The 24448-nt window shown below is 31.1% G+C and overlaps 1 protein-coding gene across 1 annotated transcript; it reads left to right on the plus strand.

Moving 5' to 3' along the window:
* The first annotated feature begins 18216 nt into the window (after positions 1-18216).
* On the plus strand, positions 18217-20049 carry LOC115716595 (probable sugar phosphate/phosphate translocator At1g12500). Its single transcript, XM_061115638.1, has 2 exons — positions 18217-18361; positions 18435-20049. Exon 2 carries the CDS (start codon positions 18533-18535, stop codon positions 19610-19612), a length of 1080 nt encoding a protein of 359 aa, XP_060971621.1. The 5' UTR covers positions 18217-18361; positions 18435-18532; the 3' UTR covers positions 19613-20049.
* The last annotated feature ends 4399 nt before the right edge of the window (positions 20050-24448 follow it).

Here is a 24448-nt window from a genome sequence, read left to right on the forward strand (position 1 = left end):
ATTTCTCAATTCCGGAGACTTTATTAAACTGTAAGAGTATTATTTGAATTATATGTGAATTATGCAATTTTTGTAATTTTTGCTCGGCGACAATAGAAAATGTGATGGATGGCTAGTTTGATCACATAGGTAAGTCTAGAACCTTATTTCTTAGTGGAATGTATATTAGAGAAAATAGAATATCGACTTTGGGCGACGTTATGGTTTTTGACCAGTTTACCCTTAGACTTTATTTTGCCTAAGTTAAGCATCAAGGGGCATTTCAGTAAATTGGTTAAGGGGACTTAGGTGGCTGCTTTTGGTGATGGCAGCTGTCCTTTTATTATTTTTCCAGCCAAGTTAAGCAATTGATTTATTGGTTAATTAGAAAATAAGAGAAAAAAAATAAGAAAAACTCATCCTCCTTTCTCTCTTCTTGTTCAGCCAACCCAAACCAGAAGGAAACCAAGCTTTTCATCTTCATTTTTTGGAATTCAGCTAGGAATTCAAGTGTTCTTGGAGCTAAGGTAACCCTAGAACCTATGATCTTGTATTTTTGAAGCTTTTACTTTGGTTGAGTTTGTGATTTTGAATTATAAGGGCTGTTAGGGTTTGAATTATGTTTGGTTCGAATTTTGAGCTTTGTTTAAGTTAATTTTAAGCTCTGGATGTTAGTTTTGGTGTATGGTGATGGAACTAAGCAAGTTTGAGCTTTAAAACTCAAACTTGGTCTTTAATGGCATATTGTGATTCAGTGAGTTTTTCTGTGATTTATTGGTTGGAATATGTTGTTTATACACTGTTTAGGTACTCTGGAAAGTTTTGTGGCAATTAATTGAGTTTTGAGCAAGTTTGGGATTTTTTGGGAAAACGGGTACAAACCGGTTAACCGGTTTGCCAGTACTTGTAAAACTAGTTAACCGGTTTTCGCAGGTTCCCCGTGTTGGGTTTTATGCCCTAAATAAAACTCATTTCATATAATCAGATTTACTTATTAATAAAGATCAGAAATAACATTTTATGTTGCATGGTTCACATGATTTATTTCATGATTATATGTAATGTATGAATTCTTTTTAAGTCCAGAACATATGAGTTGGTTAAAGATTATAGTGTTGTCAGCACAGTGGAATATAATCTTTATTATATGTTCAAAAGTTGATTCCCTGATTTGTCAGAACACTGGATTTAGACTGACATGGTATAATCAGCGATAGGTATTCTTACACCTTGGAAAAGTGTTATGTCCTTTCCAGGACATTGGCAAAGTTTACCAGTATCGGATGCATGGAGTATGCATTGGAATGGACCGATATTGAACTTTGAATTAGATTTTGAAACTTACCGTAAACATCTATTCAATTCAATATCATAAGTTGATCCTAGATCACATGATCAAAATCCTGATATGGTTAGGCTCAATTTCAAGAGTATTATTCGTGTTCTTTGATTTGTTAGTTAAGCCTAATCTTTAGTCTGGGCAATACGTACATTTTGGGAACACGGTAGTGCAATTGAGTGGGAGCGCTAACATAAATATGGAATCTATAGCTTCTATTTGGCAAATAGAAGTAAAGGATGATTTCCTTCGAGCTTAACCAAACGAAGATAAATGGTGGAGATCTCATTTCACTTAGGTGAAATATCATTTATACAGGGTTAAGTGTTTTAAGGATAAAATACATTGTAGGGTGTTACGGTAATTTAATCCCTGTACAGTGTAAATCATCTATATAGAGGATCATTGATCACATTAGGGTTATAACAATGGATAACTAATGACGTGTCTATATCGTGGAACATATAGAGCGTTTCTATATGACTGAGAGTGCAATTCCAAGTTCTAAGTGTGGATTCAATGAGGAATTAATAAGTTAGGGAATTTACTTGGTAAATTCGGTTCGACTTATTGGAAGCTCGGTTATATAGACCCATGGTCCCCATACTAATTGAGACCATACTGCTTGTAAGACTCAGTTAATTGATTTTAATTAATCAATTATAATTCTAAAAGTTAGACTATGTCTACTTTATGAATTCTCACAGTTTAAGGATGAAATCGTAAAGAAAATGGTTTCTAGGTTTAATTATTAATTGAGAGACTTTGCATGTCTAATTAATAATTATTTTAAATTACAATATTATTTAATAATCTATTTTAGTTATTAAATAATTAGTTTTGGCATTTAAATGATTAGAATTGAAAAAATGGCATTTTTGGAGAAATTGAAATAAAATTGAGGAAACTGCAAAATCCAAGTGAGGCCCATATTCCCTCTATGGCCGAAGCACTCCCTTTGTGCTTCCCAATTATTATTTTATTTTTTAATTGCCATGTAATTGCTAATCAAAGCCTAGCTATGATAGGAAAGTGGTGGATCACACTAAATAAGGCAGTTAATCAATTACACAGTAAAAGAGGAAACTGTTTATTTGGAAAGTTGTGCTCTCCCTTTTCCCTATATAAAGCAACCTTTGTGTCTCTTCTCTTGCATGCTATCAGCCACGAAATTAAGAGAGAAAAAGAGAGAAAAATTCGAAATCCTTGTGAGATGAGTAGTGCCCACACACATCAAGTGGTATCTTAATCATAGTATGGAAGACTATGGAAATTCTACATCAAAGAAGGAGAAAAGAAGATCTAGGTTCAGAAAAATTCGAAATGCTACAGAAAGGAATCAAGGGCTAGAGATCTGAACGGAAGGAGTCATATTATTCCGCTGCACCCACTGTAAGGTTTTCTAACTTTATATGTGTTTATTTTCATTGTTTTAGAATTCATATTAGGTTGTTAATCCAACATACTTGTTAGTAAATCTAGATCCTGGTAAAATAATTTCCAACAACTGGTATCAGAGCCATGGTAATGATTTACTTTCATGTAATATGAATTAAAACGATGATTGCATGTTTCTGTGTTGATTTGGATGGTTTCATGTTGGTTTATGTGCTTATGTGATGAATGTATGTGTTGTACGAAATTTCTCCATGAAATATATTTTTTCAATTTTTGAAAATATTTTATTTGGATTCCTTGTGAAAAATTGAGCAATTTTCGTTTTTACGGAATTCGATTCCGATAAAAATTGAGAAAGATATGAATTTTGGAAGATTAGAAATCATGGATGCTGCATGCAGCCTATCCTGGCAGTTCCCTACAAATTGCGAATTTTTGAGGTTTTTTCCCCAAAAATCCAATTTTTTCATGGGATTGTTTCCCAAAATTCAATTTTCCTTTCTTAAATATTTCTAAATTGAAATGTTTCCAATTTAAATATTTTCAATTTGGAATTTTTTCAATTTTTAAATATTTCTATTTTGGAATGTTTCCAATTTTAAATATTTCCTATTATGGTCAGATTTAAAAATTTGTTAACTTCTTTAATATTTATTAATTATTTAATTTGTCATATAAGATAATTTTAATATAATATTTTAAATAAAAAGACAAAGTTATCTTTTAATTTAAAATATCTTAAATATCAAAATATCTAATCTTATAATTAAATAATTAATAAATTTGAAATTAACATAGATATTTTTATAGATATACTTACCATAATGTTTTTCAAATTCAAAAATTTGTTATTTTGTTAAATATTTAATTATTTATAAATTATAAGTTAAAAATGATATTTTTTTCTGTATATATCATTTTTCCTTATTAGAAATTTATAAATCATATCTTAAATATTTAAATAACATAGATATTTTTGTAGAGATTTGAATATTGCTTAATTTGAGATATTTTGACATATAATTATGGTAATTATTATTTAACCAAATCTATTTTAAAATTGGTTTATTTTATTAAATTATAAGATCTGAAAGTGATATTGAAGATTCTTTCCTTTCAAATCATTGATCTTATTAGATATTTAATTTAATTTGATTCAAATAAACCTAGATATTTTAAAATTAGTTTCCTTTATTTGGTTAGTTTAAGAATAATAATTTAATTATATTAATATCTTGATTCACATCTGTTACATGGACAATGTTTGTTTATTTATATTGTTTATTCAAAACTTTTTAACAAACCTATTATTTATCTGATCTAAATTGCTATGATTAACTTGTTGACAGATCATGATCCATTGATCTGATTTTAATCATAGTCTAATTGACGATAGATCTTATAAATAATTTGTAACAGGTAAATTTTGTACTTCTTTCATCTGTGTAAACCTAGTGACATGATAGGGCCCATCCAAATCATTTGACCTGTGTGAGCCTATATGTTTGCTTTTGGGCTTAGATACATATAGGGAGCCCATTTAAGTTTTTACTAAGTAAATGGACTAGGTTGCTAAAATAAATTTTGACATAAGGAAATTTATTTAGGCCCAATTAGATTTGGGCTTATTCAATGAATAACAATTGTTTATTTGAAGGTTAAATTCCTCTCTTTTGGGCCTTGTGTGAGAGTTGGGGGCCATAGAAGTGGGTACGACATACTGAACCCAGCTCCCCCTCACATGAACTACCCCAATTGTGAAGGCCCATTTGCCTTATTTAAATAATTGTATTAGGTTAATTATATTAGTCTAACCTAATTAAAATTGAATTAGCAACATAATTAACTTTTAAAATATATGAAATTTATTTTTCATTGTAATATTTTAAAGTTAATTTTAGAAAAACACTTAGTCAATGATATATTCTAGATAGTTATTTCTAGTACTAGTTATTATTTCTAATATTAAATAGGAAAATATCATAGATTGTGAAATTAATTGTCTCATAATTAATTTTGGTACAATCTAAATTTAGTATATTTTCCTAGTATTAAACTAGAATTAATAATTAAGTTTCCTCTTTACTTAATTATTTATTTCTTGAATTTAATACATTTAATTAAATTGAAAATTTCAATATCTAAGTTGATTTTCATCATGATACTTTAATATTGTTATTTTCATGTTATTTAATTAAAGTTGAAAATTATTTTAAGTTTGGAATCTTATTTCAGAATAACTTCAGTTTGAATAATTTTCAGAATATATTTTATTTTATTTTATTAATCATTTCCCAAAATTTCAAAATTGCATTTCTTTAATGCATAAATTTCGAATTTTATTTGAAAAATAGATTAAAGTTGAAAATTATTTATTTAATTTTAAACCAACTTAAATCAGTGATTTTTTCATTTAATGGTTAATTAAAATAAATGAACTAAAATATATTATAATTAGAAATTGGATTAATTAGTCTATGAAAGTCTAGATAGATATTATCTGTTTTGCTTGAAGTATTTTTCTAGTGTATTTAATTAAATAAAAAAATTAATATTTAAGTTGATTTTTTAATCATGATACTTAAATATTTGAAATTTTTCTTAGATATTTAATTAAATAGGAAAATTATATTTTTTGTTGAAAATTAATTTTTATTAATTTTGGGTCAACATAAAATTAGAGTAATTTTCCAGGATTTATTTTATTTTATTTTAAAGCAATTTCGAAATGCAATATATATTTATAAAAAATTAAATTTGAGGTGTAAATTAATTTAAATTAATTTTGAAACAACTTAAATTGAATAATTTTCTAAATATTTATGGAAATTATTACTAAGATGGAAATAATTCACGTTATTTATCTATCTAAGTATAATTTATAAATATTAAATTAAAATTTATATTTGGAATTTTTCATTCTAAATTGGAAATTTTAATTAAATAAATATATATTTAAAATAAATGGATTAAAATAAATATTAGAAGAAAATACAACCCTTTATTAAATAATGAGCTTTATTATTATAAGGATATTCGATCTCCATTGTTGGTTTTACATAGCTATTGTTTTAGTGAGTAATCCTCCCTAATGGAGGAACGTTCATTAGCAAGTTAGCACCGTTTAATCTCGAAAGATAAGTAATCTTGTAAGTTTTTTATATAGTTTATGATCACCCTAATGGTGGCGACTATATAAGACTGGCAAGAATATGAAACAATGGTGGAAGCTCATAAGATAGAATAGCCTTGACTCTCGCCTAAACGGGACAACGTGGATTCACATCTTGATCGAATAAAAGGTTGCTAGAATGTTTGACATTTTAGATGAGCTGACAACTCTATTCAATGGATGATAGCTTTGACTCTCGCCTAAACGGGACACTGATATCAGTTTGTTGAAAACCTTGGAAATTATTTAGGATTGTATGTTTTAGTATTTTCACTTGTCATTCCTACTTGCTATGTGCTTCATAATTTCTGAATTGTGTATGAATTTGTATTGAACCATGTTATTTTCTGTTATTAAATTGTAGTTTAATTTCGAATCTTCATTGTTGGTCTAACTTGATTTGTTTTTCTAATGAGATAAATCCCTAATGGATTTTCACCATTAGACTAACATAATAGTGTTAGATCTCGAAAGATAAATATTGTAAATGCAACATCTAGCTGTTCATCAATTGATGACACCCTAGACTAGTATTTTACAATATGAAACAAGAAGATTATATAAATAAGATTACTTTGACTCTCGCTAATCGGAGCATGGTTGGATTCTTATTTAAAACGAAATTATCCTAATTCCTCTTAGCTTATTCATTTCGAATTAGCTTAAAGACATATCATTGGATGAATGGTCTATAAATCATATAAAGTCTTATTTTCTCTTAAGAAATTAGATGACGCATATGATTATATTCCCGGAATTCTATCCCAAAATGATATATATCCTCAATCTTAGATATCTCCTACTTGTATAGGAAAATCATAGAGTTAGATTAGTAGTGGTGGTCCAAGAAAGAGTTACTAATTATACAGTTACACTTTCACAAGTGTTTAATAACCATTTTCTTTCAATGGATTTAAACTGTATGAGTTTAGTATTCTGTGACCAGAATCCACTTGCACTATTCTAAAAACTCTTTGATGTAACTAAATCTAAGTCATCAAAAGACACAACCACATATTTTATAAATCTATGGCATTTGTATCTTGTTCATAGTGGTTTTGACAAGATCATTCTCTGCAAAGAGTTAATATGCCTATATCCACTGAAAGTAATTTCATCTCATTCGCAGATGGATGTACATTCAGGGGTAGATATGAGTTTTCGTTGTATTCTTAAAACGATCACTCTAGATTTTACCTTATGCAAAAGAAATTTGAAATGTTTGAAAAATTTCATGAATTTCTAGCAATGGTGAAGGTAAGTGGTTAAAGATCTTGCGAACTGATAGGGGTGGAGAAAAAGTTAGTAGATATGCAGTTCAAAGATCATTAATTTGATTTTTAATTATATCCAAACTTACCTCCCCAGAAATTCGAGTTGCATATTGATGATTAGTTACTAGTCGTTGCCTAAATCCTTCTATGGTAATATAATTTCAGAATGATGCAATGGTTGTATACTTAATGTAAATCATTACTAGATTTATGGATGACCTAATCGAAATCTTAAGAAAAGCTAGAACTGCTAACCCTGGTTTGCATGTTTGTTAGTTATTCTAAGTGATTAGGGGTGGAGCATCCCATAGTCATTAGATAAGAAAGTGTTTGTTTAAACAAATACTGCTTTTCTAAGAAAATGACTAAGTCTGAAAATAAAGTAGCAAATAAAGGAGATTTTTTTTTCTTGATTCCAAAAGTGTTCTATCATCTTATTTTATAAGATGATCTCACTGCCTCTGTTGTCTTAACACAACTGAGAGGTCTATACCATTTAGTTTTCTTTGACATAGTTCACGGTACCTTGTTGTAGTGGGAGAGTTTCTAGGAACTCACCTTCTTATAACTTGGAAGACACTACTGATTAAAATCCATTGTGAGTTTAAACAAGTAATGGATTGTCAAGATAAGAAACTAAGAAGAAAGCCAATAGAACTATGGTTTGATCCATTCACATGGAGTAACCTAAAGTTTTCTGTTACAAGGACATGAAAGGAAAATTTTGTTCATAAGTCTATTCAATGGACTTAACAAAACTTCCTGTTCCTAGTATAATAGGTTTGAGTTTATCTAAACCTATGGCTTGTGGTATACCTGGTAATTACTTACTCTAATGCAAGCATGAGATGCTGATGCATTTTCTTTCCAATGGAAATCTATAGAAGCTTTACAACTTCTTAGACATAGATTTTATTTATCTAAGGAAAAGTCTCAACTATTCCAGAGAAGATAAAGCCATGAAAGAATTTCTTAAATCAACAGTGAGAGGTCTCAGATATGCTTTAGTATGCCTGAGACCAGACACCTGCTGTTGAGTGGGAGTAATGAGTAGGTATCAGATTAATCCAGGAGAGGAACATTGGAAGACAATCAAGTAAAACTTAAGATTAAGAAGAGGAACTGTATGTTAGTCAATAAGGGTGTTTGTTTAAAACTCTTAGACTATACCACATCAGATTTCAAGACTTGCCTTTGTGCTAGAAAGTCTGCTGATGAGATGGTGATTACTTTGGGGGTGGAGTAGTGATTTTGGAAAAGTGTAAAAACCTATCTGAAATCTCTTGGTCTACCAGAGAGAGACTGAATGTTAAAAGTTGCAGGAAAGATACTTATTCAGTCTAAGGAAAGTTCTATACATTTGTGGCAGTGTTCCAACTTGCCTTAACTACTAGGGTTACTTCCTGAATAACGAAAGAGTAGTTGCCCAAAAGTATAGAATCCAGTATCCCAAAAGAGTAAACATATAGAGAGGAATTTCACATTATCAAGGATTTTGTGATTAAGGAAGAGTAATGGTGGAGAAGAGGTTGTGTTTAATTCAACCTGTCAGACCCCATTACGAGGAGTTTACTACTATTACACTTGATTGGTATATCAAGGTGTTAATGATTATTTGAAATGCACTTTTTGTTTTATATTAGTGCAAGTGGGAGTTTGTTGGGTTTTATGCCCTAAATAAAACTCATTTCATATAATCAGATTTACTTATTAATAAAGATCAGAAATAACATTTTATGTTGCATGGTTCACATGATTTATTTCATGATTATATGTAATGTATGAATTCTTTTTAAGTCCAGAACATATGAGTTGGTTAAAGATTATAGTGTTGTCAGCACAGTGGAATATAATCTTTATTATATGTTCAAAAGTTGATTCCCTGGTTTGTCAGAACACTGGATTTAGACTGACATGGTATAATCAGCGATAGGTATTCTTACACCTTGGAAAAGTGTTATGTCCTTTCCAGGACATTGGCAAAGTTTACCAGTATCGGATGCATGGAGTATGCATTGGAATGGACCGATATTGAACTTTGAATTAGATTTTGAAACTTACCGTAAACATCTATTCAATTCAATATCATAAGTTGATCCTAGATCACATGATCGAAATCCTGATATGGTTAGGCTCAATTTCAAGAGTATTATTCGTGTTCTTTGATTTGTTAGTTAAGCCTAATCTTTAGTCTGGGCAATACGTACATTTTGGGAACACGGTAGTGCAATTGAGTGGGAGCTCTAACATAAATATGGAATCTATAGCTTCTATTTGGCAAATAGAATTAAAGGATGATTTCCTTCGAGCTTAACCAAACGAAGATAAATGGTGGAGATCTCATTTCACTTAGGTGAAATATCATTTATACAGGATTAAGTGTTTTAAGGATAAAATACATTGTAGGGTGTTACGGTAATTTAATCCTGTACAGTGTAAATCATCTATATAGAGGATCATTGATCACATTAGGGTTATAACAATGGATAACTAATGACGTGTCTATATCGTGGAACATATAGAGCGTTTCTATATGACTGAGAGTGCAATTCCAAGTTCTAAGTGTGGATTCAATGAGGAATTAATAAGTTAGGGAATTTACTTGGTAAATTCGGTTCGACTTATTGGAAGCTCGGTTATATAGACCCATGGTCCCCATACTAGTTGAGACCATACTGCTTGTAAGACTCAGTTAATTGATTTTAATTAATCAATTATAATTCTAAAAGTTAGACTATGTCTACTTTATGAATTCTCACAGTTTAAGGATGAAATCGTAAAGAAAATGGTTTCTAGGTTTAATTATTAATTGAGAGACTTTGCATGTCTAATTAATAATTATTTTAAATGACAATATTATTTAATAATCTATTTTAGTTATTAAATAATTAGTTTTGGCATTTAAATGATTAGAATTGAAAAAATGGCATTTTTGGAGAAATTGAAATAAAATTGAGGAAACTGCAAAATCCAAGTGAGGCCCATATTCCCTCTATGGCCGAAGCACTCCCTTTGTGTTTCCCAATTATTATTTTATTTTTTAATTGCCATGTAATTGCTAATCAAAGCCTAGCTATGATAGGAAAGTGGTGGATCACACTAAATAAGGCAGTTAATCAATTACACAGTAAAAGAGGAAACTGTTTATTTGGAAAGTTGTGCTCTCCCTTTTCCCTATATAAAGCAACCTTTGTGTCTCTTCTCTTGCATGCTATCAGCCACGAAATTAAGAGAGAAAAAGAGAGAAAAATTCGAAATCCTTGTGAGATGAGTAGTGCCCACACACATCAAGTGGTATCTTAATCATAGTATGGAAGACTATGGAAATTCTACATCAAAGAAGGAGAAAAGAAGATCTAGGTTCAGAAAAATTCGAAATGCTACAGAAAGGAATCAAGGGCTAGAGATCTGAACGGAAGGAGTCATATTATTCCGCTGCACCCACTGTAAGGTTTTCTAACTTTATATGTGTTTATTTTCATTGTTTTAGAATTCATATTAGGTTGTTAATCCAACATACTTGTTAGTAAATCTAGATCCGGGTAAAATAATTTCCAACACCCCGAATATCCCATTTTCTCAATTCTCGTCCATTTCAGTGCCTTAGTTGGGTGTTTCCCTGTTTCCTAAGATAGTGTAGTCCCTAGTGATTATATCAGAGCCTTGAGTTCTGGATTTGAGTTTCCCAGATTAGGGTTTTGGACATGTGATTTACTCAGTTTCAAGATGTGATTCGGGCATCCATCCAGCACGAGACTTTCCGTTCAGGTCAGCCAACTCACTTGAATTTGGAAAGAAGGTAAGAACTGTGTATAATGTGTAATATGAATATGCGAATCTATATATATGTTAAGTGTATATGCATACTTATATGTTAGTTACACTACCAACACTTGTACAGTTATGGTACAGAGTGCATTAGCATAGTGTATATTGTTAAGGAGTATATTACTGTGATACCAACACAAGTATGGGAAAGTACAGGGTGTGTGTGGTATATTACTCAGTGGTACTCAGGATACGAAACAAACCCTACCAATAGTCGTACAGTGAGGTACATAGTGTATGTGGTATAGTGGTTGTGCCCTAGTATTGTACATTCTTACTCATCTGTTAAGCCTTGTAAATAGGTGTATGGGCGCCTAGATACAACTCAGTATTATATAATATGTTATATGCTTTTCTTACTGAGTTTGTCGACTCACAGTTCTGCTTCTATGTGTAGGTAAAGGAAAGGCAAAAGCTGAACATGAGTGAGTCTAAGCTGGGATGAGGTTGTACATGTCATGGCGGCACAACCTGGAGTGTTCGGTCTCGGGACATCTGGGGTTGTTATTTTGTAGTCGCTGTGCGACCTGGATATTATATTTTGAATATTTTGTATAAAAGTTTAAAAACGGGATCCCGGTACTTGTAAATGATTTTGTAAAATTATAAAATTTAATATTTAATATAAAAGTTTTAATTTGACACAATTTTCGATAAATTCTTTGATTAGCAAAGATAATACTGTAATTGAAAAATCACTGTAGCGTGCCTTAGCATTAGGGCGTTACAATACTCTCTGCTGAAGTAACTGTTACTGAAATGATTAGTAATATTCTGTAAGCAATATATGCATTTAGAAAAGAATCAACTTTTTTTTATATAATCAAGTATTTCAATTGAGTTACTATTTCATTTGGAAAAAATTTCTTTAACACTTTCAATTTTGAAAACAAATCTAAACCATCAATATCAGATCATCCATTGTATTTTAAAACATCCTCAACATTTAAAGAGTGGTCTTTTAAACCATCTTCACCCAATGCTTTTAGTTTCTTCATACTAAACAAAAAATAAAAAATATTTTCATACACTTGAAATTATTCAAACCTATTTTAAGTGAACAAATAATTTGATCAATCAAGTAAAGATAATAATCAATTCGAAATGATTCTTCAGCAGATTTAATTACAGCAACATCAACATCAACATTTTTATCAAATTGCTTTTTCCTACGAATTAATTATTTTTTAGAAAATTTAGGCTCTATTCCCATCTCACTTACAATTTTTTTAGTTGAATTCATAGCCGTTATATATACATTTTCCCTATAATCTTCAAAATAAGAAAGGAGACCATTTAAATCTTTTATAGCCTTGTTAATGTCCATGTTTTAAAGGGTGAATCGTCTTGGGATGACACGCTGTATGAGTGGTTGTTAGGAATATTGTAGTGATATTTCCCTCAAAGTAGTCTTCAGCATGATCACAAGTGCGAAAAGAGTTGAATTTATTGCTTAGGTTCAATTCTTCCCCATGCACTCGAGGGAAATACTCGTATTGTTGGTCGTGGGCTACGAGCGAAGTACAAGCATAACTGACCTCTGTCATCTCAGAAGTACTTTCGAGTGTGAAGTGGCTCGTTAGTCCTTACTCTTAAAATTTCATAACCTCTAGTTTTAAAGTATAGTCATTGTCTTCCCCCTTTAGTATCAATCTCAGGTCCCTTTCCTTTTGTAGGGTCACGAGGCCTGGTGTTATTCGACCAATGAGGAGAACCTTATGGAGGTGACCAATTGTTTATCTTAGTAGCACGTGGTTGCTCAAGATCTGGCGGAGGACCTATTATTTAGCGTGCTTGAGCTTGAGTTCTTTGCTCAAAGTTTGCTTTCCTTCGAAGAGCCACAATACATGTTATGCGTTGAGTGTTTGGACGAATACCGGGCATGGTAGAAGTGTTTCATGCATTGAGGGTTTCCCCTTAGGTGCTAGTTCCCATGTGGCCAGTTGGTCAATAGTGTATCTCTCCTGCTAGCTTAGAAGCTCATCTTAAGAAAGGTGTTTCACGACCAGAGCGATAAACTTCCCTGATTTACTGGGATAGGTTATCCCTTTGCTGCTCTTACCCAACATGCTGATTCTCCGAATTCCTCCAATTCTCCATGAGCCAGTTTTGAAATTGTTCATGCAGCTTGTAGTTCCACACGTGGTTCCTTAGGTGGAATTTGTTCATTGGTGTTGATACCAGTAGCAGTTAGTGGCCTTAGGGGACGAGTTATGGATCTGGTTTTGAGACCTCCACCTGACATCTGTGAAGTACTCCCATCACCAGTTTCAGTGACTGGCATGCCCCCAATCTATTGACCAGTTGTTGTGGTACTTTCCACACTTGTAAATGAAGTTACAACTATCTTGTAAGTGATTTCTTGAGTTGTGGCTCTCAAAGAAAGCATCAAAATGTTGACGCAGAAATTTGGAAAACTCGCTTATATCTATAGATGAGATGAAATTTATAAGTAACTATGTAAAGTAAATAATACACACAAAAATTTATAGTAGTTCACTCTCTGTGTCGCGACAATAATAGAGCTACGTCTACTTTGAGTTTTTATTCTCAAGAGATTGATTACATGAAAAATAATATTAACCCAGAAGCTTTTCCAGGTGATGAGGACATCAATGTTTGACACATGGCAAGCAAGATGACATCTCGAAGTTGAGTAGTCCCGAGTCATAGCAGTCGACCTGGAAAGGGTCCCTAGCCCTCAGCCTACGTTGACTCCGGGAACTTCAAAATGGAAGTTCAGCATCTGATAAGTCATTTCTAACTCACTATCTTTCAGTATTCTATACCATGAAGACATGGAGTAACCAAGTCCAGACATCGGGAGTTGAAAATACACAAACCAACACCTTAGAAGTAAACCTAGGCACCCAGGGTTTCATCCAACGCCTAGGTTGACAACCCCACTAGGGTTTTAGTTTTTGGGACAGGTCAAAATTTCATTGGGAATCTACTAGACATACCATAAACATATTTGAGGTATCAGAATTAGATTAGGAGAACATTCATTTTTGAGCACCCGGACACCCGGTGCCCAGGCACCCTAGCGCACAGGTTGATAATCTATCAACCTAGGCACATTCTAAACATCAAATCAAAAATTTGACCCATGCATCTTCTTCGTCTTCATAAAAAATAGGGAAATAAGTGCTTTCAGGGAAGAAATAACCCATCCTAGGTGCCTAACAAGGGCATGGCGCCCAGGTTGACACCTCGGGCAGGCCCAGTACCCAAATTAACACCTAGGGCTAGCCCAACACCAAGGTTGATATTTTGTCCACCTAGCCCAATTTCGAAGAATTTTTCCAAAAATTATTCTAGGCATATTCTCTGTTTTTAGCAAATATTAAGATTCAAATATTTCCAAGGACCAAATCGAACTTCTAAGTGGCCTGAAACTAGGCCCGGGCCCAGGTTAACATATTGTCAACCTGGGCCATTACCAATTAGTTTCTAGAAAAAGTGTTTTGAGCATTTTTTTTCCATCAATAAAATAATGTGTTTTGGGCATAACCTGGTACGCTGGGTTCTGCTTATCCAATTTCGATACTGTAATTAATCTAAAAAAATATAACTATGTTTAATTAGATATATTTTATTAAATATGTAGTGATATGAATATTATGAGTAAGATTATAATGTTACAAAAGCTAATTATGAGATAATTATCGACTTTTGAGAAAATACTTAAATAAGCGTAATTTATTAATTATAAAGATTTTATTAGAATATATAGGTATTATGTATGCCATTTTTGAAATAAAATATTTTTAGGTTTGGCGGCCGTGGAAGCTCGATTATTTGGCCAAGGATGTCACGATGGTAATAGAATGAGTTTTTATTGTATCAGAATGTTCTAGTACACATTTGAGTTGATGGGATATTTTAGGGTAGTTAGCTATGACCAAAATACCCCTAAGTTTGAAAATTTCTTATGTAATGAGTTTATAGTAAAATGGTAACTTCACTAGGTTTTATTCTTTTGTTTTATATGGGACTCTGAAGGGAATATGAATATATAATTTAAGATTAATTTATTTTTCATAAACCTAATTAAGAGATAAAATCAAAATAGGGATATCACACAAAAAACTCATTCTCTTTCTTCCTTTTCGGCTCAAGAAAACCTTAGAGAAAACCAGAGCTTTTCCATCTAAATTCAGTCATTTCCTTGCTATTGATTAACTTTAGGGGTTGATCAAGCTTAAGGTAAGCTTCCTTTAGTGTTCTTGAATATTTAAGGGTTTTAAAGTTAGGTTTTGTGAAGAATTTTTGATGAATTTGGTGTTGTTTATGTTTATATTGCGAGAGCTTATTCTTAGGTATAAATTAATGTTGTTTAAGTTTTAATTTCAAAATTTAAGGGCGATTATACTTTAAGTTGGGTGAGTTGAGTTAAAGAACTCAAAAATTTACTCAATAATAGTGAAATTGTGATTTTGGGATAATTAATTGTTTTGAAGGTTTAGAATGCTTATATGGTTGTTATCAACCTATTTTGGAAAGTTTGATTAGGTTTGGAGGATTTTTGGTTGGGTTTGAAGTGTAAAACCCAAGTTGTGCTGTTTTTGTAGGAAAAAATTGCTTACTATTTTTGCAAATTACTGTAAAAATAGTGGACCGTTTTTCGAGGGCTGAACCCATAAAAATCATGGTCCGTTTTGGGAAAACAGTGGACCATTTTGGGAATACGGTGGACCGTTTATCGATAGGGGATTTTCAGTTTTGAGTTTAAGTATTAGAACGTGATTGATTAAATTATTTATCAATTTACTGTTATTGGGACATAGGGCCCGAGATCGTCAAGTATTTTTCCACTCAATTAAGTCAGCCCGCACACCTGAACTTGGACTTAAGGTAAGAAAAGTCAATTGTATCACATTGCATGGCTAATTGAGATACGGTAATGACCGTTAATATAAAAGAGATAACTCTATTCTAAAACCGTTGTTAGGTTTCTTACTTATTGGTTGCCTCATTAGGCAACAATAGCTATATTAGTTGACTCATTAGAAACGAGAGTTGATGGATACTTTATAAAGCATCAGGAATAGCTTGCCTTATTAGACAAATAATTGGATAATTGGTTTTATGATAAGTTGAAAGGTTTTGTGTGAATATATGCTTTGAGTGTGTAATTGTTATTGATTACTAGTTTATTTAATTATGACATTATATTTTATTTTCTGCTTTCCTTGCTGAGTCTTTGTGACTCACGGTTGCTCTGTGGTGCAGGTAAAGGAAAAAGAAAGATGGATCAACCATGAGTCAGAGGTCTTCTGTCAAATGTACATATCAACCCGTCATTTTTTGTGCTCAGTTGAAATGATCAGGCTTTTGTATTATTTTGAATATGTACTAATATTTTGTAATAAACTAATGGAATTATTACATAGAACATATAAATTGACACTTTATTTACAAAAATACCTACATAAAGTGTGGACAATATTTATACCTTTTATGTAATTTTAATTAGGGGTGGACATCCGATCCAATCCAACCTTTTTTCTCCTCATCCGATCAAATCTAATCAGTAATTGGATTTGGAAAATCATCATTCGATCCAATCCAATTAGACCTTAAAATCCAATCCAATCCAATCAAATTACTAATTGGATTAGATCGATTTTTTTTAATTGGATATCTAATTACACACCTAAATTTTAATATTAACTTAAGAATATAAAAAAAAAATACGTAAAAACTCAGTATCACTCTTTATTTAAGTTTAATACTCTATAAACATACCATCGTTACAAGTGTAATGCAATTAAAAGTTTCAAATAACTAAAACAATAACATTTTTAAGTAATAAAATAGAACAAAACATCAAGAAAATAAATACACAAAAAAACCAAGTGTTACAAATTCAACACACACGAAAAAATATAATTAATATAAATTATATTTTTTAATATTCTTTATTATATAAATAACTTTTTAATGTATATAAATGTAATTGGATTGGATCAATTTTTAATTGAATTTTGAAATTGATATCCAATAACTGATCCAATCCAATTAGAATCTAACTTTTAGCAGCCAATTCAATCCAATTGTGATTGGATATTCAATTTTTTGTAATTAGATTGGATTGGATCAGTTCGGTTCAATTGAATTGGATTGGATGTTGCCCACCCCTAATTTTAATTACCAAAATACCTCTTACACTATCACTTACACAATCAGACGATGGTTGCAAGGTCGTTGTTACGTGATTGTGCGGTAGTTGTATCAGACGAAGGTTTCAATCAGACGATAGTTGCAGGGTGGTTAGCCGAAGTTTGCATCAGACGAAGGTTTCAATCAGACAAAAGTTTTTGGGTGCTTTGCCGAAGGTTGCATCAGATGAAGGTTTCAATCAGACGAAATAACTGTTAGCAAAATATTTATGCAACTGTAATGCAACTGTTATGAAACATTAAAAATTCTATCTACATGTCTCTTTATGATTTAATATAAACAAATTCACCATTAGAAATTTGAAAATCATTTACTATAGTATTGATGTAATTTTTTTTTGGATTATACTTGAGTTGAATTGTTTGGGAACTCCAGTTCAATATTTTGAGATCTGCCTTTCATGGATCTGAAAAATTGAAGTCAGTACATTAGTTTTATGTAAATTAAATTCGATGTTCGGTTGAATTTTAGTTTCGTAGTAGTTTTTCTACATTTTTTTTTTCATGAATTTGAAACAGTCCCTGTTTTGATTGATTATGCTCGTCTTCTCAGGTGAAGTCACCGAAATTAATGGCAGTTCTCTTTCGGGTTGAATTTTTGTTTCAGTTGCGTTGGGTTGTTCGATGGTTGCGCAATAATTGCCCACGAAGTATGAATCTTGAGTTGAAAGTGGGTGTAAGTGGTATTTGTATAATTTTTTTTATTTAGACTGTATAGTTATTTATTTGGCCAACTAAAATTATTTTTGTAATATTATTATTATTTATTTTTTTTGATTACAACTGAAAAAAAACCCAAAAAAAAAATTCTCTAAAAACTTTCCCAAAATTATTTTCATGCATAATTGTAGAATGTAATATGGTCATATATATCAAATTGACTAATTTTCGAAATGCAATCCGTGCGTGGCACGTGCGTCCAACGTGGATTAAATAGACATAGTTATTAGTCAGAAGACAGTCGTACTCAGCGATATGGGACCCACATAAAAGAAAAATAGGCTTAACCAATACCGACACTAGCATGACTCTTTTCCCAAGGAATCTAATTTATTACGGTAACTCTTTTTTTCCTCATTTTATACATTATTTACAATATCTGCCATTCATCCTCTGAGTATATAATCCAACGTTCAGTAATCCATCATCTCCTTAAATCTAAATATCCACCGTCCGATTAGATCCGGTAACGTTTCGTCAATCGTCATCTTCTTCATCCTTTTCATTTCAATTCTAATTTTTATTTCTGCGTTATTCAGATCTGTGAGCTTAAAAACTCATAACACTGTTTCTCTCTCTCTCTCTCTCTCTACTATCCGAGAGTTTTAGACAGAGAGAGCTTAGTAGAGGGGTGGGGATGGTGGAGGCACAGTCATGGACGACACGTCGTATGAGCAACCCCAGACTGGACAACACCACCGCCATTGCAGACCAAGCCATTGATATACCGGCGACGCCTACCGGAGATGTACGGAACGGAGGTCTTGGAATGTACGGTCTCGGATCTTACTTCTCTCCGAATGTATTGACGGCTGTGATTATAGCTTCTTGGTACTTCTCTAACATTGGGGTTCTCTTACTAAACAAGTACCTTCTTAGCATCTATGGCTTTAGATACCCAATCTTCCTCACAATGCTCCATATGATCGCCTGCGCTTTCTATAGTTCCATCGCCATTAACTTCCTCGAGGTCGTTCCGAGGCAGCACATACTATCGCGTAAGCAGTTCTTAAAGATCTTCGCTCTCAGCGCCATTTTCTGCTTCTCTGTCGTTTGTGGTAATACTTCTCTTCGTTACATTCCGATATCGTTTAATCAAGCAGTTGGGGCTACGGGACCGTTCTTCACTGCTATTTTTGCTTTTGTAATTACTTGCAAGAAGGAATCGGCTGAGGTGTATTTGGCTCTTTTGCCCGTGGTTTTTGGGATTGTGCTGGCTAGTAACAGTGAGCCATTGTTTAACTTATTTGGGTTCTTGGTTTGTGTGAGTTCAACTGCTGCTCGAGCTTTGAAATCAGTGGTTCAAGGTCTGTTATTGTCTTCCGATTCCGAGAAGCTTCATTCGATGAATTTGTTACTTTACATGGCTCCCATGGCGGCCATGATTTTGCTTCCTTTTACCCTTTATATTGAAGGGAATGTAGCGAGTGTTGCGATTGAAAAAGCCAAAGGAGATCCATTTATGGTGTTCTTGTTGATTGGGAATGCCACGGTAGCTTACCTGGTGAACTTGACCAATTTCTTGGTAACCAAACACACCAGTGCCCTCACTTTGCAGGTGCTCGGAAACGCCAAGGCGGCCGTGGCAGCTTGCGTTTCGGTCTTAATCTTTAGGAACCCCGTGACGGTAATGGGTATAGTGGGATTCGCAGTAACCACGTTGGGTGTTGTTCTTTACAGCGAGGCTAAGAAGCGATCTAAATCAATACAGAAGTAAGAGATTTTTACGAAGAGTTTCATTTTATTGCCACAGAAATGGGGTATGGCCTCAGCTCTTTCGTCATTCTTTAATTAAGCACTTTATTTTTATTTTTTTTCCTAGTTCTTTGATTATTCGTATCTGATTAATGATGGAAGGAAGAAAAGAAAGAAAGAAAGAAAGAATGAAAATTTGCAAGAAAAAAAAAAATATAGATGCAATTGAACTGTATAGGATGTGAGGAAGGGAGAAAAGGATTATGCCCTTTTAATGTCTTTTGATTTTTCAATTTTTGTTTTTAAATTCTTCATGAAAAGGGTTTTGGATGGAGAGAATGCGATTTTTTCTTTACCTTGCCCTGTATAAGTTGTAATCTGCAGTTGAAACTCATACAAATTGATTAAGATATCAATCCCAGTGTATTTTGTGGGGTGAAAATAATTTCTCCCACCATAGCTTTCCTTTGTTAAGCTTTATTCTATTGACTTTTTGATTCATTTGATATATTGTGATCTCAATATCGTATATGTGTGCATTAGGGAAGGTTAAGAATGGTTAATTGAAGAAGTTTTGCTCAAAATTGAGAGTTTTTAATTGAACTGATAACTAAACTATCTGATCTCTTATACCAGTCTTCTATAATTAGGTTTGGTTCATTAATTTTTTCAAAGGTTGGAGTTTTAAGAACTGTGTCATTTACTTGATTAAATCTTCATTGCTGACTCTGGGAACCCATTATAGCTTAAGTGGTTCTCTGGTTCTTGTTGGGTTCTGCAACTTGTTTGGTGGTTAAATGAAAGAATAAATCTTAGTCCCCACTACATGAAATAACGAAATTAAGATTATTTATAGTTTGCTATAGTTCTCAATTTCATGAGTTTGGAGCCTGTCGAATTATTATATGCAGTAATTGCAGTACTAGTCAGGGGTAGTTTGCAAGTAAAAACAGGTAACAGACTCATTTCCTGTTAAGTATGTATCAGATGCCAACTCTTAAAGTGCTTTTCCTTGTCAAAGAAACATGGGTGGGATCCTCACTTTTCTTTTAACTTTTTCTTTTCCTATGTCTCTTTTAATGGAGTGTGGTATCAGATGAAAATGCTACAAAGTTTTCTGTCTCAGAAGTCAGATATGAATGTAGTTTACCTCAATTCTGTTGCTTGACTATAACTCGTGAACCATTTGACTACTCTGATCTGACTTGTTTGTGATTATCATTACTGTGCAAATTCAAAATAAGATTTGTGTTTGAACTCCTCTGCTTTAATTTGCCATTTGTCTTAATTGTATTGATTAGTGATCTAAAACTGCAATTCATATTTGAATTATTACTTGACTTGTTTAGGACTCCTGTCACATGTCATTTATAAAACTAGTCGGTTCTAGCTTGTCTTAAAAAAAGGGCCCCAGGCTTTGGTTTAGCCGAAATATCTGTCACTTCTCTTATTGTTTAGCTTGCTTTGATGATCCCTTTCGCTTCTAAAAGCACAGTTTTATCTCGTTAATATGGTAAAACTTTGTTTGCATGGTCCTAATAAAACACCAAATGTCAAATGCCCTTTTGAGAAAATTTGACTATGATCGTTTTGACTATCTACATTTGCAATAAATACGCATTTTAATATATAGTTTGTGTAGAGAAAAATATTAGAAGCGTGATAAAACGGCATCTGTGGATTTGAGTCATTTTCATACACTTGAGCTGTTACTTTCTCTGGTTGTAAGTAAAGAAATGGCTATTATTGCTTAATTAATTGCTTATGATACAAATAAATTGATAAAGGTTGACCTATGCTTTGTTGCTTGTTTGTTCAATTAGCTTCATATTAATGTCGGACTTGAGTTAGGATTCGTTTGAAGCATAAGCTAAACAATAAGTTTCCTTAGTGCATGTTTGGCATCATAACTAAAAAACTGTTTTTTGTTTTTAAAAACAGAAAATTGTTTTTAAAAACAATTTGACTTGTTTGGCCTTGCTTTTTAAAAACAGTTTTCAGAAAACAAAGTTACAAAAAACAAGAATTTTGAAAACAACAAAACGTTGTTTTCTGTTTTAAAAACCAATTCACTTTTGGTCCATATTGTTTTTAAAAATCACTAACCAAACGTGATTTGTGTTTTAAAAACTTCAAAAACTATTTTTTGTTCTCATTTCTAAAAACAATTTTTTAAAACAAAAAACAGAAAACAATACCAAACATGCTAGCCTTCTTGTTTTTGTTTTTTATGTGTTCTTTATAGATTTTCCTGGTCTTTTTATTTTATCACCAAAAAGAAAATTAATATGGTTCTAATTTCATTCAAATTTTAACAATTTTAGTTGCCGTCGCTTGAGTAACATAAATGCTTTTGATCACACTTGATTTTTTCAATCAAAATTAATTTGGCATTTTCTAATGGGTGGACAAACTTGCTCGGCAGATTTATTTTCTATTTTAGCAGAAGTTTATGAATAAAAACACCATTATATCACTATCTCGGTGATATTTACATTTTAAAAAAGAGGAATAATTACATACGGCACTATTTTTTTTTTGTAAAATATTTACATTACGTTTAAAGAATGTTTTTTTTTTTTTTTTTTTTTTTTTTTTTTACATTTTTACAATTTTTTAAAAAATAACACGAAAACAACATAAAATCAACAAGAAAACAATATAAAAGTAAAATGAAAATAACATCAAAATAACAATAAAAAAATAATATACATATAACAAAAAATTAACAACAAATGAACAAAATTTCAACATAAAAGACCGTATATTTTGTAAATAAAATAAAAAAAAATCGTAAAAATATTTAAAATTCCGTTAAACCGTATTTTTGTTATTTTTTTTATTATTTTTTTGTTATTTTTGTGCATTTGTAAAATTAACCCTTAAATGACGTTTTTTGCTGGTGAACATAAACAAATGTGATCAACGTAAAAAGTGAGATGTATAATTTTAAGAACTTTTTTTTTACTAGAAGTGTAATTCTCAAATTAGTCCATTCATTTAACTGCAATAGACCAAAATACTAGATTGAAATGATTCATGAGGGAGAAAGGGTAAAGGGCACCCATAAATATATATATATATATATATATATATATATCTTAGGTGATTGTTACGTCTTATTACGTAGTGTTAGTTTTATTTAATATTTTAGTTTTTTATTTGAATTAATAATTAAAACAGTATAATTATTTGAACGATTTGTTTTATAAAAATAAAATATGTGTCAGTATATTTAGTAAGTAAAATATAGTTGTGTTATAATAATGTATGTTATTAATAGTAAAATGTACATTAATCTTCTAATTGAAAAAAGTTCTATTATCTCATTTCATATCTAATAATAGCTACACAACTATATATTTATAGACTTTCACATTCTTTGCAAATTACTAATAAGCACCAATAATATTTTCATATTCTAATATTTTTTAACCTTCTCCTCTTGGTGGTAAAATTAAAAATAAAACTAAAAATAAACACAAACATATAAGGTAAATACTAATTACAGCCCATTTTATCTTTTTTTTTATTATTTTTTTAAGCCCAAGCCCAAAAATCTCTAAGCCAACACAATCAATCTTCTTTTATATTATTTTTTCTAAATATTTTATCTATATTTTTCTTTTTTTAAAAAATAAATAAAAAAATTATTAATATTCTCCCAAGATAGGTTTGTTAGAGAGATATGTGGCTAAGATGATTTTTTTAATTTAAAAAGAGATTATTAATATTTAAAAGATTGTTTATTTAAAAGATTGTTTAATTTTTTGGTTTAATTATTGGGTTTATTTTTTAACGGGAGATCAAACCTAATCGTTAAATTTAACAGAATATTCTGTTAAACCAAGAAATGCCGTTAGATAGGCACTTTTAATATATAAAGATATATATATATATATATATATATATATTTTGTTTTTCTTTCTTCTGTGTAATTTCGTTTGGTAACCAATGCTGAGACCTTAATGACTCTATACCAAACTTTTAACTTGGAGTGAAATTAAAATTATATATAAAAATATTTATAGGCTACGGATGTGCATGCAAAAAAACATACTCTACATTGAGCTACTTATTTTTTTGGTTTTTTTTTCAGTGTAAAATGGTTGTGCCTGATTTGAACATTTTATACTACCTACAAATTTTTGTAAAAGAATTTGCAGATGACAACATGACCTCGTATAGTGAATATTGTTACAGGATACTCTTATCAGTTTCTCTATCTTATCATTCAAAATACATCATCATAATTATATATTTTTTTTTTATTTTACTTCAAACTTTTACATTACATAATTTACTTTTGTTTTGATTCTTCAAATGTTAATATATTTATTAATCTTAAATATATAATATTAATATTTAAATACAACCCCAAGAAAAATTATAATTTCAAACAATTAATAAAATATGCTTAGAATAATAAATACTATTTATAGAGCCTTTAAAATATTTAGGTGGCGTTTGGTAACACTTTTTTAATTAATTTTTTGTTTTTAAAATTAGAAATGTAAAAATATTTTTCAAAAACATGTTTTATAAAACTGTTTTTACTTTTTAATTTTGTAATTGAGAATCAAAATTTTAAAAACAAAAAAAAATCACTTTCAATATTTTTTTAAACAGTTTTTTTTCTTAATTAATATTTTGGACCCCGACAAGACCTGGACCCAAATCCTCTTCACGGCCCTTGTGTTGAACTCGACCTCTGACCCGGATCTGAATTCGACCCTAGACCTAGACCCGACTTAAATAAAATCAAAAAAATAAAAATAAAAATAAATTTTATTATTTTTGTTTCCTATATTTATATAGGTACACACATTTGAATAATATTGGTACAGTATTGATGATG

Source organism: Cannabis sativa, chromosome 5, assembly GCF_029168945.1.
Source record: "Cannabis sativa cultivar Pink pepper isolate KNU-18-1 chromosome 5, ASM2916894v1, whole genome shotgun sequence".
Classification (NCBI taxonomy): domain Eukaryota; kingdom Viridiplantae; phylum Streptophyta; class Magnoliopsida; order Rosales; family Cannabaceae; genus Cannabis; species Cannabis sativa.

Excerpts from the sequence above, each read along its gene's own strand:
- LOC115716595 (XM_061115638.1), top strand. The coding sequence starts at position 18,533 with ATGGTGGAGGCACAGTCATGGACGACACGTCGTATGAGCAACCCCAGA.